A 17371-nucleotide genomic window follows, 5' to 3' on the forward strand; every position below is an offset into this window, starting at 1 on the left:
ATGGCCAAATGCAGCACCCTGAGACTAGAATTATTCAAATAGAAATATTTAGAGACAAAACACTGAAAGCTTCTAGAAGCTTTTCAGAAGAAGTTGGACATATTTCTCATGGATTTGAGCTCTGGGAAGCTTTTGCATTTTATTCAATTCTACAACCATTGATCAGCACTAGAGACAGATCTGATCAGTCCTCTCATGACAAGCTGCCTTCAACAGTGACAGGACAACTTCAGCACCCAATTTAGAGATTTTTTTCATGCCAAAGGATGTAATTGGTTTTGTACATGATCTTTTCTCCATACCACCTGAGCATGACTTCTCATCTCACATCCACATGGTCCTCCCTGTAACAGATGAGGGGGTCCTGCAGCTAGAACTAGTCGACTTGCAGACCTCTGACATGCTGAAGAATGAATTCAAGAACTCCGAAATCATGACATCCTGGACACGTTATTTGGACACAGAAAAATACCCAAACCTTAAGAAACTCTCCCTCCTGATACTCTCAATTTTCAGATCACCATAAATGAACAAATCCAGATTTGTAGTCAGAAGCACAGTCAAGAATGATGCTCGAAACAAGCTCACAAATAAGTCTCTGGAGACCTACCTTTGCATAGCAGTCACTTCACTGAAGTCAAACTTAAACGAGCTAGCACATAGGAAGAAGTGCCATTTTGTGCACTAGTAACAACAGGTAAATAATAGGGCTGCCAAGCAATTAAAAAAATTAATTGTGCTGTTAAATAGTAATAGAATACCATTTATTTAAATATTTTTGGATGTTTTCTATATTTTCAATTATATTGATTTCAATTACAACACAGAATACACAGTATACAGTACTCACTTTATATTTATTTTTGATTACAAATATTTGCACTGTAAAAAACAAAAGTAGTAATATTTTTGGTTCACTTAATGCAAGTACTGTGGTGCAATCTCTTTATTATGAAAGTTTAACTTACAAATGTAGAATTATGTACAAAAAAACTGCATTCAAAAATAAAACAATGTATAACTTTAGAGCCTAAAAGTCCATTCAGTCCTACTTCAGCCCATCGCTCAGACAAACAAGTTTGGTTACAATTTGCAGGAGACAATGCTGCGCGCTTCTTGTTTACAATGTCACCTGAAAGTGAGAACAGGCGTTCGCATGGCACTGTTGTAGCTGTCGTCGCAAAACATTTACGTGCCAGATGTGCTAAAGATTCGTATGTCCCTTCATGCTTCAACCACATTCCAGAGGACATGCGTCCATGCTGATGACGGGATTCTGGGATATGGGTTCTGCTCCATAACGATCCAAAGCAGAATAGACGAATGCATGTTCATTTTCATCATCTGAGTCAGATGCCACAAGCAGAAGGATGATTTTCTTTTTTGGTGGTTCAGGTTCTGTAGTTTCCACATCTGAGTGTTGCTCTTTTAAGACTTCTGAAAGCATGCTCCACACCTCGTCCCTCTCAGATTTTGGATGGCACTTCAGATTCTTAAACCTTGGGTCGAGTGCTGTAGCTATTTTTAGAAATCTCACATTGGGACCTTCTTTGCGTTTTGTGAAATCTGCTGTGAAAGTGTTCTTAAAACGAACATGTGCTGGATCATCATCCGAGACTGCTATAACATGAAATATATGGCAGAATGTCGGTAAAACGGAACAGGAGATGTACAATTCTCCCCTAAGGAATTCAGTCACAAATTTAATTAATGCGTTATTTTTTTTAATGAGCATCATCGGCATGGAAGCATGTTCTCTGGAATGGTTGCCAGAGCATAAAGGGGCATACAAATGTTTAGCATATCTGAGATGTAAATATCTTGCAACACTGGCTACAGAAGTGCTATGCAAATGCCTGTTCTCACTTTCAGGTGACATTGTAAACAAGAAGCAGGCAGCAGTATCTCCCGTAAACGTAAACAAACTTGTTTGTCTTAGCAATTGGCTGAACAAGAAGTGGGACTGAGTGGACTTCTAGGCTCTAATGTTTTACATTGCATTCAAAAACAAAACAGTTAGGTTACAAAAATAATCTATATTTGTAAGTTACACTTTCATGATACAGAGATTGAGCTACAGTACTTGTATGAGGTAACTTGAAAAATACTATTTCTTTTGTTTATCATTTTTACAGTACAAATATTTGTAATCAAAATAATTATATAGTGAGCACTGTACACTTTGTATTCTGTGCTGTACTAGAAATCAATATACTTGAAAATGTAGAAAAAGATTCAAAAATATTTAATACGTTTCAATTGGTATTCTATTGTATAACAGTGTGATTAATTATTTTAAATCATAATTAAATTTTGAGTTAATTGCGTGAGTTAATTGCAATTAATTGACAGCCCTAGTAAATAACTCTCTATTAGCCACCTCTATGCCAATAAATTATGTGAAGAGGAGTAAAGCTTGTGGGTCACGTGTTAAATGACAGAAAACTTTTTATTTAGACACAACATTCAGTAAAACAAACAAAAAAAAGCTCAAAAAAGGCTAACAAAATGATGTGGTAATGAGGTTTTAAGTGTCAGATCGTAAACAAGAATGCAGGACTAAGGGAGAGCACTGAGTCAAAGTATCGAACATTATCACTTTAGCTGGGTATAGAGCTTTGACTCCCAATGTAGTCTGTCATCGTGGTCAGTGATTGAAAGAAATTTCAGTGTGAAGCTGCAGCTAAAATCATCATTTACCTTTATCCAAATGTCCAGTTATCCAAAGATAATAAATGTCCCCAAAGTTAAAAGTTTCACCTATGAATAGGCTAGCCCATAAGTGTCCACTGGGGGGTGGGAGGGTGGGGGAGAGTACATCATCTTCTGAAGCATCAGGGACTGGGTTAAGATCAGGGTTTTTCAAGCAAAATTGGGTTGCCAGAATGTTTCAAAAGGTGGAATGGCAGCTCCTGTGACTCCTGTCCCATGGGGTGGGCTGAGCTTGTCTCCCTGCTCCAGGCACTGCAGCCTCTGGGGTCCCAGTGCCATACAGATTTAGTCCAGCTGTCATGACGACAGGAGTCTGTGTAGGCCATTTGAGTGAATGGCATTGCAACCCCATGAGCCAGGTCACAACTCCACTCACACAAATTTGGTCCAGTCAGGGGGGCGGGGCCAAACCTGAGCGGCATTGCAATGCCCGGAGCGGAGAGTCAAGCCCAGCCAGCCCCACAACACAGGAGATGCAGGAGCCGCCACTGTGGGGTGAGTGCTGGGAAGGACCCAAGTCCCCAGAGGGGCAGGATCCAACCAAAACCATCCCAGTGCCTCCACCCCCAGACTACTTACTGGGTTGCAACTGGCACTAAACATTTGTAAATGGGTCCTCAGCCCAAAAAATTTGAGAACACCTGGTTTAGATGGACTACTGATCTAACCTGCATAATTCCTATGTTCACCCTATTTAACTTATATATTAAAGCTTCTGTTACTACTACAGTCTGTGAAATTCTATTTCTGCTTATCATATGTTGCAGCCGGACAGTTATACAGGCTTCTGCAATGAGACAAACTGACTTTTTGTCAGTCCAAGGTTTTATGTTTTCAGTGCATTAGTGTTACAACGGAGGTAAAAGGATACAATCTCTGTGTTGACTATGACCTCTAGCCCATTAGGATGAAAAACACCACTGATGGTCATGTTGAATTTGTCAAACTTGTGGATGGCCTGTGCAGAGCGGACATCCCAGAGCACCCCATCATTTAGGACAAGGTCATCTGTGGGGTTAAAGGTGGCGCAGTTCTTCTTGTAATTGTTGGCAAGATCTGGGTTAAACAGAGTCAATAGCTTGTTGCCAGTCTGAATATCATAGATCTTTTAGATTAAAAAGAAAAAGAAAGATTAGTTAAGATTTGTAGTTCTATCAGTGCCCAAGAACACTATCTACCGTCCCTTCCAGAATGTTTTTGGTGATCCCTCTCACCCTAGCTTTTCTTATGCATTGCAAACGAGAGCTTGCCAATGTCAGACTCTCTCTTCAAAGGCATCAAACGTTCAGACAAAGTTCTCCAGGCCAGGGTCTGTGTTTCCTCATACATTTGGACAATGCTTAGTTCATCTGAGGCTGTCTAACATGTTTAACAAGCTTGAGGTTGGTTAACAACTAACCCAGTTTTGAAAAATAGGTTGCACAGTTTTAGACAAAGGCAGCATTTAGCCAGTCTGCTACAGAAATATTTAAACTAACTTTAAAGGAGGTGATATTTATAGGCTACAAGCAAAGAAAGAGTGCATTAGGACACAGTGAAGAAAACCCTGAAATACAGGAGAAGGAGTTCAAGTTACTGGCAATTATTACACTACATGGTCTCACTAAACTGTGCCCCTATTTCCCTGAGAAGGATTTTCACAACCAAAGACAAAACCTTCATACTTTTTGTGCCTGTGACTATTTTCTCAGAGCTATTTCTCACAGCCTAGTTTCCTTCTGACCCTGCAATGAAGCCATAAGCCTTTTTTTTCGATATCAATCTGTTGCCAGATGATCACATTGCAAACTCAGATTTGATTTCCCTGGAGTGCCAAAACACTGGAAGAGTCGGATAAGGATGGATAACTCATTTGTTTAAACAAAAATGTACATGAAAATTAGCAAGAGTGGCACGGAAAATGATGAACAATTTGAATAAGTATGCTTTGTGACATTTTTTTGTCAATGCTTCAAGTGAGATAATCCCTGTAATGAATTCTGTCTAGCACTGGCACCTTCAGAGAGGAGAGAAACCCCTCAGACTGCAGAATTTTCATGGCCTGATATGTGCAAAATGCTGAAAGAGTATTATGCAAAATACACAGATAATTTAAACCAACTTATTTATCACTGTAAAGCAAGCTCATTCTGTGCATTCCTGCAGGAAAACTTCCAATATCCCATTTCCCACAACTGCTGCTGAAGTACTCTTTATGGCAAAACCTTTCATTTATAAAAAGCTGCCATAACTTCTTCACGGCTGCATGTGTTCCAGCACAATTCTCTGCAGAACATCTCTCAAATGAATGGCTCATCAGGCCAGACACTAGATATGCCCAATACAATTATGTCTAAAATACATATGTCTAAAAGGCAGGTGGCATACCATTCAATATTACAGCCTAACTCAATTTTCAGGTTAACCCAATGCTTTTAAATGCAGTGAATAAGCTAATTTACACTTTTGAAGCTGTACCTGTAAAGCCTTTAATTTGCCAGTTACATACAGCTCCACAGTACCCACATCAGTTAACAGATGGTACGGGTAGGGGCATAACCTTGTCATGGCTTCAAAGAATCAATTTCCACTGGTACTTACATGGGCAATGTCCCCTTTTGTGCCAATGACCCTATCCTGAGAGTGCTTGCTGAACTCCACGTAGTGATCATCTGGGAAGGAATGCCTGCACAACAACAATCAGTGATGAGGTCAATGAGCAGCAGATTCAGACTGTCCATTCTGAATCAGATACACACTGTGGAAATGCTTCTGGAAGAGGTTACAATTTTTAACACACAAGAAATAAAACCTAAAAGAGCCTTCTCTGCTCTACTGACCATAGCAAACGGTAGTGCTAAAATGTGCACAGCAGAGTTGGGAGTTGTCCATTTGTCCGAAGAGTATTTACTATCCACAGTCACAAACCGTACAGCTCTGAAACACACCAGCAGCAAGGCAACTTGTGATCAAAAGCCACCTCAGAACATTAACTGCAGCTGCTCAAGAATACAGAGGTGACATTATATTTGCTAAAGGCCAGTGGGAATGTAACATTTCCACATGAATCGAATTGAGCACATCAAAACTCCTATCCATATCATGCCTTCCAGTTAATTTAAACATGGTCACATTAAAAAGTTAATGCTATTGCCCCTAGTCTAGTAGGTAACGGTTAAACCTTTGAGAGATGGAAATCTCTCCCTTTTATTTCTAAAGGGACTAAAGAACGGTTAATATTGAAATGAATTTAACTTTGTCATGTTTGCAGTATCCATCTACACTACAAAATTTACCATGCAAATTACTGTGCTACGCTTTTTCAGTAGCTAGCCTTAAAAGATTGTCATGATAATTTGCCAATAGAGCAAAAAAAAGCGCAAAAAAAAAAAAAAAGATATTTATTTGCTTTTTATCAAAATCACAATTTTACTCATCTGTCTCAAGTAAATACCCTCCAGGCAAATAGAATTTTGTAAGGCTATCTGCATCCAATGAAGTGATGAAGACACAGCAACACAGGAACAGAGCCAGACTTTTTTATTCAAACACTAACAATTTGAATGTTCTGGTCATAGTTACGTTGCACTATCCTTTCACATAATATAACACTACCCACTTTTCCCCTTTGAAGTTATTTCATTTAACTGGTTTCCGGATAACTTAATTGTTCTAATTTTGTTTGATCATTTTAAATTAGTCAATACTGTGTGATCTGTCTTCTACAAAACCTGTGGGATTGGTAAGATTCCTTTTCCCTTATCCCTAAAGCTGAAGCAGTATTCATAAGCTTGCTTTCAGGATACACATCAACGACTCTGCTAAGAAACCAGGATCTGAAATGTTCTTTAATTTGGCCTTTGAGTACAAAATGCTCTCTTAAGAGAGTCAGATTTAGTGTAAATGTACATATTATGCTCTAAATATTTTCTCTTTTTATAAAAAAACTTGTTAATGTCTCAGAATATATGGATTATGGTGGGATTTTCCCCCACTGCCCCAAACTCATACGTTTGGTTGGAATTAGGCGGTCAATTAATTGCAGCTAACTCAAGCGATTAACTCAAAACAAATGAATTTGATTTAAAAAATTAATTGCGATTCATCACAGTTTTACTTGCGCTGTTTAACAGAATACCAATTTAAATTTCTTATAAATATTTTTAGATTTTATTCTACATTTTCAAAATATATTGATTGCAATTACAGCATAGAATACAAAGTGTGCTCACTTTATATTATTTTTTATTACAAACATTTGCACTGTAAAAAGGATAAACAAAAGAATAGTACATTTATGGGAGATACTGCTGCCTGCTTCTTATTTACAATGTCACCTGAAAGTGAGAACAGGTGTTCGCATGGCACTTTTGCAGCCGGTGTTGCAAGGTATTTATATGCCAGATATGCTAAACATTCACATGCCCCTTTATGCTTCAGCCACCATTTCAGAGGACATCCATTTTGATGACACTCATTAAAAAAATAATGCATTACATTAAATTTTGTGACTGAACTCCTTGGGGGGAGAATTGTATGTCTCCTGCTCTGTGGTTTTACCCACAGTCTGCCATATATTTTGTGTTATGGCAGTCTCAGATGATGAGCCAGCACATGTTGTTTGATTTAAGAACACTTTCACAGCAGATTTGACAAAACACAAAGAAACAAACTTGTCTGTCTTAGTGATTGGCTGAACAAGAAGTAGGACTGAGTGGACTCGTAGGCTCTAAAGTTTTACATTGTTTTGTTTTTGAGTGCATTTACGTAAAAACAAATTCTAGATTTGTAAATTGCACTTTCACGATAAAGAGATTGCACTACAGTACTTATACGAGGTGAACTGAAAAATACTATTTTTTGTACAAATATTTGTAATAAAAATATAAAATGAGCACTGTACACTTTGTATTCTGTTTCAGAGTAGCAGCCGTGTTAGTCTGTATTCGCAAAAAGAAAAGGAGTACTTGTGGCACCTTAGAGACTAACAAATTTATTTGAGCATAAGCTTTCATGCTCAAATAAATTTGTTAGTCTCTAAAGTGCCACAAGTACTCCTTTTCTTTTTGTATTCTGTTATTGAAATCAATATATATGCAAATATAGAAAACATCCAAAAATATTTAAATAAATGGTATTCTATTATTAACAGTGTGATTAAAACTGCGATTAATCGTGATTGTTTTAAATTGTTTGACATGATTTTTTTTAATTGTGCGATTAATCGCAATTATTGTTTTTAATTGTTTGACAGCCCTAGTTGGAATAGGTTTCCTAGCACATAGCAGCTCTCAGCTGCCAAGTACTTGAATACATTTTTGCAGTTTGCCATTCCAGGGCTTTTTGGGTACATTTAAACCAGGGTTTCTGAAACTGGGGGGTCTGGACCCCTCAGGGGGTCGTGAGGTTATTACATAAGGGGTCACGAGCTGTCAACCTCCACCCCCAACCCCGCTTTGCCTCCAGCATTTATAATGGTGTTACATATATTTAAAAATGTTTTTAATTTATAAGGGGGGGTCACACTCAAAGGCTTGCTATGTGAAAGGGATCAGAAGTAAAAAAGTTTGAGAACCACTGATTTAAAGGTTCTTCTTTAACTTTGTGCATTTCAGACTATCAAAGGGTATGTCTTTACTACTCGCCAGTTTGGCGGGCAGCGATCGCTCCAGCAGGGATCGATTTATCACGTCTAATCTAAATGCAATAAATCGACCCGAGTACTCTCCTGTCGACTCCTGTACTCCGGTGCCGCGAGCGGCACAGGCAGAGTCAACAGGGGAGTGGCAGCAGTCGACTCACTGCGGTGAAGACACCACAGTAAGTCGATCTAAGTATGTCGACTTCAGCTCTGTTATTCACGTAGCTGAAGTTGCGTAACTTAGATCGATCCCCACCCCCAGTATAGACCAGGGCAAAGAGTACCTACTTCATGTCAAAGACAGATTTCATCCCCCACAGCGCAGACAATGGTTGGCTCCAAGTAGCAGATGTTAGCAGTAAAGATCCATCCTGTTGTTCAATGGTGTGAGAAAATGGCAGAGCAATACAAAGTGGAGTTATTGGTACACAAGTGTATTTTCCTCACATGTACAATAGGGGTTTAGGAGAGCTCAAAGGACCCTTTCTCACTGCACTACTCAGGAATGGTGATCAGGTGGTAAATTATACCACTCTACAATATTCCTCAAACATTTTATGGACCAGTAAAGGAGCTATACATTATGATGGCAGCAGATGAGAAGCGGTTAATCCACTCTACTTTTTTTTTTTTTTTAATTTCTTCCTAGATTCTTACACATTACGTTTCTTCCGCTCTAAAGGAGAGTTCTTTTTTACAGAATCTTGTGTTTCTCCTATACATACACAAAGCCACTTCAATAGCCCTCTTCATCAGCCTTACAAACACAGGTTATCTATGTAGAAACAAAGCTATTGCATCCCTCTTGTGCTATCTGTTAGGTAGAATAGTATAAATCCTTTCTTTTAAGGGAGGAGAGCAAAAACTGTTCCACTATTATTCTGCTAGTACTTTTGTAGGCTATGCTGCATGCTAGCCAGTAGATGTGCTTTGGGTCCATGTAACCCATATGGGGCAAAAACAGGACAAGATTTAAACCACAGGAACTCAATGTTCAGATGAGGTCTTTGACTCCTTACCCTGGATGGCTCAAGGTGCGTGATGGCAGAGTTATGGCAGTTGTAACTGGCCTCCTCCTGCCCACTGAAAACATTGTAGAGCTTCAGCTGCCCAGTGCAAGTGCCCAGCATTAGGAATCGCTCCCGTGCAGAGAATGCACAGCAGGTAAAGCCACTTTCATCCTCATTTGCTTCCCGGAACACAGAAATTGGACGAAACCTGGGGAAGGAAAGAATGTAGAAAAGTGACCCAAAAGGGGGGAAAGAAAAGCAGCAATGAACAAGGGTGGGACGATCTTAAAACCTGTACTTGAAAGCTCAGGTAGCTACAGTTATTACTTCAGCTTTCTTTTTAGAGGAAGATTAGAGAGAATGACACCAGCAGAGCAGGAAGAAAACAGCTGACACCGGGGCTTGCAACATCTCAGGATTTGTGTCCTGCAAGATGAAATCCTTGAGTCATAACATCCTACCAGATATAAAATCTGGATTCAATACCTTCCAAGTTGGACTGGTGGAAAATCTGTGGCACGGTCACATGGGAAAACCTGGCCAGGTGGCTAAGACCTCATGAAAGAAGCACAGAACAAGCAAAACAAGGAGAGAGGGTACATCAGGTGTCTCAGGATCATAGATTTGTGAAGGTGGTAGTGTAGTTTTACTGCCACCAAAAAACATTTGCATCAACATATGATCATTTTACAGACTTATCAGCTCCTCCCATTTATTCCACATCTGAAGAAGTCACAGACTTCTGTGTAGGTAGGACAGCACTACTGGTGGCTGTGAGGAAGAGGAGATGGGGGGTAGGCTGCAAGAACAAAATAGAGATCCTGTATTCATTAATTTGCCAAAAGCCCTGGATCTGACAGATAACCTCATGCCTTCAGTAGCTCAGCCCTTTCTGCCTCAATTGCCTCACCTGCAAAGTGGGGATTACAATACTTACCTCCCGGGGTGGGGTCATGAGGCTTCATTAGTGTCTTTACAACAATCTGAAGCTTGAAGGTGCTATATTAAATGCTAATATCAAAGAAAAACAGAATAGCTTCTCAAATTGGATTTGCAAAGTTCTCCCAACTGTCACCATAGAAGGGAAATGTTTTTATCTGTCCAAGGAATGAGGATTCTGGGACCTGCGTCCACTTTTGTAGCAGGTAAGACCTTTTGGCACAGACCTCACCCCAAGAAGATTTGAGAAACATTCCTTTCTTCCTTACCTGCTGAATATAAGGTGTCTATCAAAGCATCCACCGTCCACCCCTCCATACTTCGGAAAGGCCGCCCTACGGGTCAGCCGCGAGGTAAAGTTAGTTGGCGCCTGGCGCCTCTGTTTTGGCTCAGGGCACTGGTGGGGAGTAAAGAGAGAGAAAGGGGGGCAGGTGGCAACAGGGTTCTTGCAGCGGGCATGCTGCTCCCTAAGGTACTCTGTAATTATACTGTCCAGCGTGGGTGGGGAAGGGAGGTGTCTGTCCAGCTGCTTTTTGATGGCTGGGCTCTGGCTGTAGGCGCCGTGGTCCGATTTTTGTCTCAGCACTCTGATTTTCCTGCCATTGCAGGGTGGTGGCCTCTCTCTGATGAAGCTAATCCTGCCAATCAAAGGGGAGTTGCTGGCATAAGAAGGACCTGGAAGGGCAAGTGGACCCTGGGATACAGAAGGCCTTGGTTGAGCATGGACAGAGGTGGCAGTAGAACCTACAGAAGCATGGCTACTCAGTCGGGCTGAGATACCGTTAGCTATACGAGGTGTGCGAGGCAGAGCCACAGGGGAGGCAGCGGCTGCAACAGGGGTGAAGGCGGAGGAGTGAGATGCCGCAGTCATGGGTAGATCTGCCTCTTTAGTGAGGACAGTAGCAGTTTCTCCTAGCCCCTTAGAGATGAGATGGTTCCGAATCAAAAGCAGCAGCTCCTTTTCAGGAAATGAGATCCTTGACTGGGCCACCACATCTGCTTTCTGCAACCGAGCCAAGGAGACATCTGTGCCAATCAGCAATGGCTTCCCTGAGACACGCTCTATCAGCTCGGCAGCATACTTGCAGAACTTGACATGGTCGCTGCGCTTGTCCTGGAGCACAGGCTCCTTCATCAGTTGCTGGATCTGACAGCTGCTGAAGAGGGGAAGCTTGCTGATGATCTGCCGGACGGTACTGCTACGGGACAGCCCCACCAAGGCCTTACAGGCTAACGCTCGGATCTGATCTGCATCCGTAATTGGCATCTTTATAGACAGCAATGACAGCAGCACTTTGATGCCATTGTTGGACTGCACCACATTCCACATCTTGGCCAGTGTGTGCTCACTGCTTTTGGGTGCCTGGGGGAGCTTTCGTCGGGGGGTTCCCGAGATGAATTTGCCAATACTGGAGATCCGATTATCTGGGCCACACACACAGTTGATAATGATCTGAAGGGCTGACTTCTGGATCTCTGCATCATGGATGAAGAATTCACCCTCAGCAACTCCCAGGATGATGCTGATACCTAATGAGAAATACTTCTATTACCATGCTAACATACTTAAACATTACACACTGTTCTACAAATCAGAGTATGAGACATTGCTCAGCTCTCCATCTGGGGCCCTCTGCAGTCACCTCATTCTCTCTGACCACCACAGCTGTTCCTCTATCTCCCCAGGCTAGATAATCCCCTCCACTAGTACCATCCACTGATATGCTCCGTGAATCACACCACAGCAATACTCAGTGATGGGTCAAATATGGTCTCTCACAGAAGGTGATCAGGCATGGTCCATGTTAGCTTTAGGCCAGGCACCTCACCAGACTGCAGCTATGACATGAGGATTTACACAGAGGAGTGCTTCTGGGATTGACATCACAGAAAGCAGCTATCTATTATGTACATAACAAAAGTGGAGGAGAGGGTAACTTTTTATACAAAAAGGACAATACACATCACCCCTCCAAAGTGACTCAAAGAAAAAAGGCTGGAGCTAGTTGCTTTTTGGTCAAAAAGCATCTATTATTTTAATTGTTCTTCAAATCCAACCTTCATTCCAGGAAGGACCAGTGGAAAGTGCTCACACATGAGAGATTCCCTCTCAGAGCTACACCAACTGCCCCCCACTCCCACCAGTTCTATAACATGCCAGGCCCCTTCCTCCTAACATTTAGAGCCCAGCAATCAGCCAGAGTTGATTCATTTGCAAGCTGTGAGCATGTGGCATGACTGACCCAAGACACTGAATCAAAAAGGGGCACACTCATCAGCCGTTTAATTATTTAACAGTCAGTACTCCCCTCCTACCGACTCCCAATGCCATATCCCATGAGGACACTAAGAGTCTGGGAAGCTGAGTGACCCTCACTCTCCCATTGGAAATGTGGATTTGCCAGTATTATTTGTTGAGCACTGACAACATGCTCTGGGTTCTTCAGAACAAGGAGGAGCCAAAGGCTGTGCCCCCCAGGAGTTTACAATTTAAGTACTATATCACAAGCTCCTCTCATTTATCTGCATCACTGGCTGTGACTATGAACGGAGTGCTGTAGCCATCTGTCTTACTGTGGGGGGTATGGAATAAGTCACCTAAATATCATTTAACTAAAGATATGATTGTTAAAGTATTTAAACCCTGAAGGCCAAGCTCAGCTTACCCACAGTGGAGACAGTAGATCCTGCTTCATCCAACACATCTACAGGTTCTGCCAGCTGCAACTGGATTTTAGGAACAACAGTAAGAATAGCCAGAACATCCAAAGCGTAGCGTACTGTGTCATTCCTGGAAGAGTATAACGAAAGAAATAATTAGAAATACTAGGATAGAGCATTTATAACACTTCAACAGGACTCCCTGCAGATTATTCTCTCTTTGGCTACAGGTTGGATACTGCAATATAGGATGAGGTCCGGGGGATGAGATGTTTCAGGAATTTACCGGAAAGTAGCTTTGCTCTGGCAGCATGCTGCTGTAGAGAGCCTATTGTCAAAAACAACAGACAGGCCTTTAGGACTGACATCTCCTAGGTTAGTTCTATGCAACTCTAGAGTTTGGTCACTATAGAATTTCCTCTGAGGTCTCCAGTCTAAGCATAATACAGTAAATCAGCAGCTTCCAACACCCCGTTTTTGACTGGCCAGATATTCATAATCTCAATACAGGCTCATATTTCAAAACACCTGGCAAATTCAGCAAAGTCAACAAAGAAATATGAGACGTATCCCTCCTTGACCCAGCTAATGGAGATTTGCCCTCTGCAGGGCAGCCTAAATAGTTGGTTTTTCCCTTCTCTCTGTGCTATGAAAGATTGTTTTCTAGTCTCCAACAATGCTTTGGTTATTGCTTTCTGTTACTAAGCAAACACAATGAAAAGTAAGCAAAGTTTGGGGTGGATGCGAAATGCAGTGAATTAAGACTGTGGTTAGAATCTATTCAGCTTCTATTTTACCAGTGAATCTTGAAGACTAGAGTATTCTGGCTCTGTAGAGCCCTTAAGGCATTCACATCTTCATGTTTCTACTGTGGTTCAGTGGTCAATAATACTCCCCCTTTCATACACATTAACTACAAGACTATAGCACAGGCTCGCTGCAGAGCAGGAGACACTGTGTATGTGTGCCCTTAATTAGATGTTGGGGCTCAGTTTAATGTAAAAATGGAAAATTTTCTTATTTAAAGTATTCATGCCCCGCTACAGAGTTGCGCCCTAGTTTGGGAAATGCAACAGTACAGTATAGTATCTACGGTCTCACCTGGCATAGTATGTCTTCCAGTTGCATGCGATGGAGATAAGCTGCAGCATGAGTTGCACACAAGACAATTTGAGAAAGACTTCTGCTGGCTCCCAGTAGAGCTGTGCTGGACCATACTCTATTAGAAACTCCATCATCTCCACAATCTGTTCATGAGTGTAGGAACAGGCCTATAGGGAGAGGAGGCAAGGTGAATTAAAGAGCTATCACAAAGGTTTTAAGCTTAGGAGAGAAGAAGCCAAAATAAATACAATTTCATTCATAGTTAACTTGCTTTTGTTTTTCAATTTATTCCCTTACTATACTAGCTACTGTACCTGCCACTACAATAGATGCTAGAGAAATTATTAAAACAATATCCTTCAAGTTTCCCACTAGACCTAGAAATGACAAATGAGTTTGAGAAAACTAAGAAAGAGGTTGTATCAAAATAAAGTTCTGGCCTCACAGGGCTAATATACAGTAACTCGTATATACTCGATCATAAGCCAGTTCGTTTATAAGCTGACCCCCCCAAGATGGATAAGTAAAAATGGAAAATTTTTATGACCTATTCATAAGCCGACCCCTATAAGCGTGGAGTCAACAAACTTTGGCTCCCAGGCCATCAGGATAAGCCGCTGGCGGGCTGAGATGGTTTGTTTACCTTAAGCATCCGCAGGCATGGAGGTAAACCTAAGTAAATAAAGTGTCCTGGTGCGCCAGCTGCTTACCCTGACGAGCAATTGGTGGGGAAATTTTTTGTGGGGGAGAAGCTGGGGATCAGGGGAGTAACTCCTGTGACCACCCCTCACTCCTAGCCCAGGACCCCCACACTCTCCCCATTCCATCCCTTCCCACCTTAGCTGGGGAGGGCCAGGCGAGGATGTCTCTGGCCTGGCTGGAGCTGCTCCGGCAGGCTGGGCAGCACGGCCGCAGCATGTTCCAGCGGGCTGGGCCGGGTGGCATGGCTGCAGTGTGCTCCAGTGGGCCAGGCGGCACAGCCACAGCCTGCTCTGGGGCGGGGCTGAGTGACACGGCTGCAGCCTGCCAGCCCCGGAGCTGCATCGGAGGCTGCAGGGAGAGCAGGGTGGCCAGAAGCAGAGACACTCTGGCCTCACCTCTTCCCTTCTGGCTCTGCTGCCTGTGCTGCCTCGCCTTGCTCCCTCTGTTGCGGGGAGGGGCTGCATCCCACCTCTCCCCCTCTCTATACCCGTTCATAAGCAAAGCAGACCCCCTTCTCCGATGCGTCCCTTTTTTACTAAAAAAATTTGGCTTATGAACGAGTATATACGGTACTACACAATTTAGAAAGAGTTCAGTAAAAATTTTACACTAATATAATTCAAACTCACAAAAGGCTGCAGTAAAATGGAGTTACAGTCCCTAAATTCCAACCATAAAAACCATTTAAAATAGAAAAAACCTGAATAGTCTTTTTTCTCAACCTTCGGCACTTCATCTTTCATACATTTCAATAAACATATTTTTAAAAGAAAAGAAAAGTGACTTTAACACAAGATTCCTGCATTTTTAATTCCTTTGTTGTTCTGAAAGAAACTTTACGTGTAATTTTTGTCACTCCACAGAAGTGGAAGTTGTCTTTTCAGTTCCCATCTAAAAACCCAGCAAAACACCAGATCAGAAACCACTGCTCCCTCAGGATTTACAATTTAAGATCAACTGGAAAAAATAGGAACTAAAGGTAACACAAGGATTTCTTAGCTTATTTCTAAAGACTATTGTTCTCCTTTGGCACAGAGAGGATTGTTCCACCTGTTGCCAGAGCAGAATCTCACAATGGGACCCAAATTCTCTTCAGTACCTTTAAAAACTTTCCTGATCATGCCCTTTCAGGGGTGAAAAACATGAGAAGGAAGTAGATATGTGATGAAAAAGTTCTGTTTAGATACTCTTAGCTTAACTCTCTGATGGGAAAGAAGTGGCCGCTCCCAATTAAATGGAAGCCAAATAGCACCTGAAACTTTGCTACAGACATTTTTCTATTGCCATGACACCTCACTGGGGAAAAAAAACAAACAGTCTGTTGTGCATCCTGTATGGATTCCACTGACTTCAGAAGACATTGTCGCAGACATGGAAATGAAATAATGTGAAAACGTCACACACAGAGCAGTATCAAAATCCTACGCATACTGCTCACCTTGTATGGTGGCTGCGGATGGACCAGAATGCCACCTTCAGTACGCTGGAGCGACTGCTTCACCTGTTCAAGTTTGATGGCAAGGTGAGCTTCAAAGTACCTGCGCAGGGCCATGCAGGTGTGTTTCCCAGTTTGACGACTGGCAAAGATCTCGTCGTCGCTCAGGAGGGCTCCCTGGTCTTCCAGGTTTAAGATCTCCAAGGTGCTGATCTATACAAAGCAAGTCAAGAAAGGGGAAGCATCTTTTCACTCGGCTCCTTCTTCAGGAGGAAGATGCCTACAACTGCCAACTGCACTTGTATGAAAAATTACCCTATAGAGCTAATCTCAGTATCAGGATGGATATCAAATATCACAGCTGAAACTGTAGATTTGTGTTCTTTCAGCTATTAAATGGAAGCCTCTTTTTGCAGAGATAGAGATATGACTGGGTGAATAGCAATATTCTCTGGGAAGAGTAGTTCCCTCTCCCCCGTTACACATAAAACCAAAGGCAAATCCAAAAGCCACATCAGGTCAGATCTGGAGAAGGTGTTTCTACACAATCACATGAGGATTAGAACACGTGTTGGTGGAATGGTATCACTCATGAGGTAAAAGGTCTGAGAACTAAGCCAAAGTTAGAATTTAATAGGCCATTGCCCAACAAAGGATCAGCACTAACAGGCTGTTTGGGAAGCGTCACCCAGTCCTCAGCCTTCTAGACAATAATCATAGGATCTTTGAGTTTGAGAAGAGAGTAAAAATGCCCCCAAAATGGGGAGGCAGACTACTCACATCCATCACACAGAATCCCCACATCTCACCTCCATCCATTCCAATGGGAGGGAGGGGAGCTCTTTACAGCTATAAAGGTCAGATCTAAAACTTGACACTAAAGCGATGTTTCAAAACATAAAAGGAGACTGTAATTGTTACCAAGTTCACTAAGCGACGGAGGCCATCATGCCTGTCGAAGAGCTCCAGGACAGCACGGAAGGAGAAGCAAATGGAGAAGAACATGGTAGCATGGCAGCAGCCCGAGGCATGGGAACATTCCATCAACCACAGGGTGTAGTTCACAACATCCGACAGCACGTTATGGGGATGCATGCACACCTACAAAGCAAAAGATGTAATGACAACCCTCCCATCCTGGGGACAGACATATTGAGTGCATACTTACACTCAGACAGTCACCACTGG

At 42.1% G+C, this 17371-nt stretch overlaps 1 protein-coding gene across 10 annotated transcripts in view; it reads right to left on the reverse strand.

The window, feature by feature from the left end:
* Positions 1–17371, reverse strand: part of DCAF1 (DDB1 and CUL4 associated factor 1) — a 114047-nt gene that overhangs the window by 46131 nt on the left and 50545 nt on the right. For 9 of the 10 annotated variants that reach the window (XM_038409177.2, XM_043519955.1, XM_038409176.2 and 6 more), the window contains exons 10-18: positions 17105–17284; positions 16187–16396; positions 14044–14213; positions 12948–13072; positions 10551–11811; positions 9352–9550; positions 8621–8703; positions 5293–5377; positions 3584–3817 (exon numbers count right to left, since the gene is read on the reverse strand). In XM_038409177.2, coding sequence (XP_038265105.1) covers positions 3584–3817; positions 5293–5377; positions 8621–8703; positions 9352–9550; positions 10551–11811; positions 12948–13072; positions 14044–14213; positions 16187–16396; positions 17105–17284 — 2547 coding nt within the window. Of the gene's footprint in view, positions 1–2700; positions 2842–3583; positions 3818–5292; positions 5378–8620; positions 8704–9351; positions 9551–10550; positions 11812–12947; positions 13073–14043; positions 14214–16186; positions 16397–17104; positions 17285–17371 lie in introns of all 10 variants that reach the window. The other variant, XR_006283043.1, reaches the window with a different exon arrangement.

The sequence above is a fragment of the Dermochelys coriacea genome, chromosome 7 (genome assembly GCF_009764565.3).
Source record: "Dermochelys coriacea isolate rDerCor1 chromosome 7, rDerCor1.pri.v4, whole genome shotgun sequence".
NCBI lineage: Eukaryota > Metazoa > Chordata > Testudines > Dermochelyidae > Dermochelys > Dermochelys coriacea.